A 1,689-nucleotide genomic window follows, 5' to 3' on the forward strand; every position below is an offset into this window, starting at 1 on the left:
AAGCACCTGGGTACGGCACCGCAGGCCAGGCGTGAGACATCCTCGGGGAGACCTTTGTCCAGCCGTGGACGTTCTAATTATTCCTCCGGCACGTCGAAGTCAATTCGCCTGACCTTTGTAATAATTATTAGCCTCCTCCGGGATTGCCTCCTCGGCGTAGAGCCAAGAGGAGGCAGGGGCGCCGGTTTGACCGGGGCTGGAGGGTTTGGACCGCAATGCTCGTCGTGACCGTCGGCTTCTGTACCATCAGTGTCTGTACCGTCACTGTCAGTACCTGTAACAATAATTCAATTTGTTTAGAGTATGCAATAAAAATAAAATTTTCAACTAAGTACTACAAACAAACAAACAACAGTGACTAACTATGTGGGGAATTCAATCGAACACAGGACCTCCGGGTCGAAAGAGCTTCTAATAAGATTAAAGTGGCGAATATTTCAATGTGAAAAATACTTACTGAGTGTCTTCGTGAAAGTGAATTTGAAGTCAGCTGCCACAGGCACGAGTCTCGTGGCAACTGCTTGAGTCCAATGATACGGCGGCTCTAAAAATGAAATAAAATAACCACATTAGATAAGTAGTAGTCACTATACGCAAATTGCCAAGGTTCGCACTAGTTTAACCTCTTGCGTATCATAAAATTAATAATATAAAAGTATGTGATATTTACCGTTGATAGGTGAGGCAACGGGACTGACAGGGTAGGTCTCGATCGACGTGTCATCTTCATTAGGCTCATCTTTTTGCAAATATTCCGATGTTATCACTTCATAATCTGTGAACAAAACATAAATTAATAGAATGAAAAACATAAAGCAACATAAAAAAGTCAGTGTTTAAAGTATAAAAAATACATTACCTTCCACATAGGCGGGCACGGCCAAAATATCCGGTTGGAAAACTTCCAAGGGCAGGCAACTGAAAGGGCACATGCCCTTGTACTGGTAAAAGAAGTACTCGTAATCGGGAAACATTTTGGACAACCTTCCACTCTGAACTCTGCGCTTCGACTGGCTGACAAGCTTTCCTCGCGGCGCTTAAGTACCTGCAACGGAGCGTCTCTGCCTGCCCCGGCGCTAGGCTGAGTCACTATTGTTTTGACTTAACAAAGCATGAACCCTAATGTGCATGACTTCATACTCAAATGTGCATGACTCAACTCAGCGATTACTCAAAAATAAAGTTATTAGCATAAGACAAGTGTTCTGCAATTATTATTATAAATTAGCCTAAATAAGTACCTATTTAGTATAATATCTCAATAACTAATTTAGGATGATTTTGATATTTCTACAGGACTTTTTAGTAAGTTTAACTTTTAGTTCTTCGCTATCAAACAATTTTTATAAAATCAATATTAATCGTGTATTAAAGAAATTTATTAGACGTAGGAAGATATTTCCAGACCATACATTTATTACATTAAAACTTAACAGAAAATAAAAATACAAACCCAGAAGCCTACATACCAAATGATTTTGTTTTAGCCCCTCAAAAGGAATGAAATAAAACAATAACGTTCCAACGTTAATTAAACCAATTGTTTCACAACTATTTTCTCGTTTGGCCTTAAAATGTTTGTCATCAATAAGCAACTTGGCAAATTCACTGGAACAGAAAATTATTATAAAATGTAAAATGTTATGATCACTGAGAGACCTCAGTTGTTCAGTAGACTATACAACATTG

At 38.9% G+C, this 1,689-nt stretch overlaps 1 protein-coding gene across 1 annotated transcript; it reads right to left on the bottom strand.

The window, feature by feature from the left end:
• Window positions 1–8: 8 nt before the first annotated feature.
• Window positions 9–1,305, bottom strand: LOC114361317 (uncharacterized). Its single transcript, XM_028316310.1, has 4 exons — window positions 860–1,305; window positions 671–775; window positions 458–544; window positions 9–274 (listed from the first exon to the last, which is right to left on the bottom strand). Exons 1-4 carry the CDS (start codon window positions 972–974, stop codon window positions 78–80), a joined length of 504 nt encoding a protein of 167 aa, XP_028172111.1. The 5' UTR covers window positions 975–1,305; the 3' UTR covers window positions 9–77.
• Between the last annotated feature and the right edge of the window lie 384 nt (window positions 1,306–1,689).

This window comes from Ostrinia furnacalis, unplaced genomic scaffold (assembly GCF_004193835.3).
Source record: "Ostrinia furnacalis isolate ACB-3 unplaced genomic scaffold, ASM419383v2 OfSCF5561, whole genome shotgun sequence".
In the NCBI taxonomy this organism is placed as follows: domain Eukaryota; kingdom Metazoa; phylum Arthropoda; class Insecta; order Lepidoptera; family Crambidae; genus Ostrinia; species Ostrinia furnacalis.

Bases quoted from the DNA above. Each gene is read 5' to 3' on its own strand.
- LOC114361317 (XM_028316310.1), bottom strand. From the start codon at position 974: ATGTTTCCCGATTACGAGTACTTCTTTTACCAGTACAAGGGCATGTGC. The intron at 776-859 runs GTAATGTATTTT...TTTTGTTCACAG, and splicing joins CGTGCCCGCCTATGTGGAAG to ATTATGAAGTGATAACATCG. The intron at 275-457 runs GTAAGTATTTTT...TTATTGTTACAG, and splicing joins CACTTTCACGAAGACACTCA to GTACTGACAGTGACGGTACA.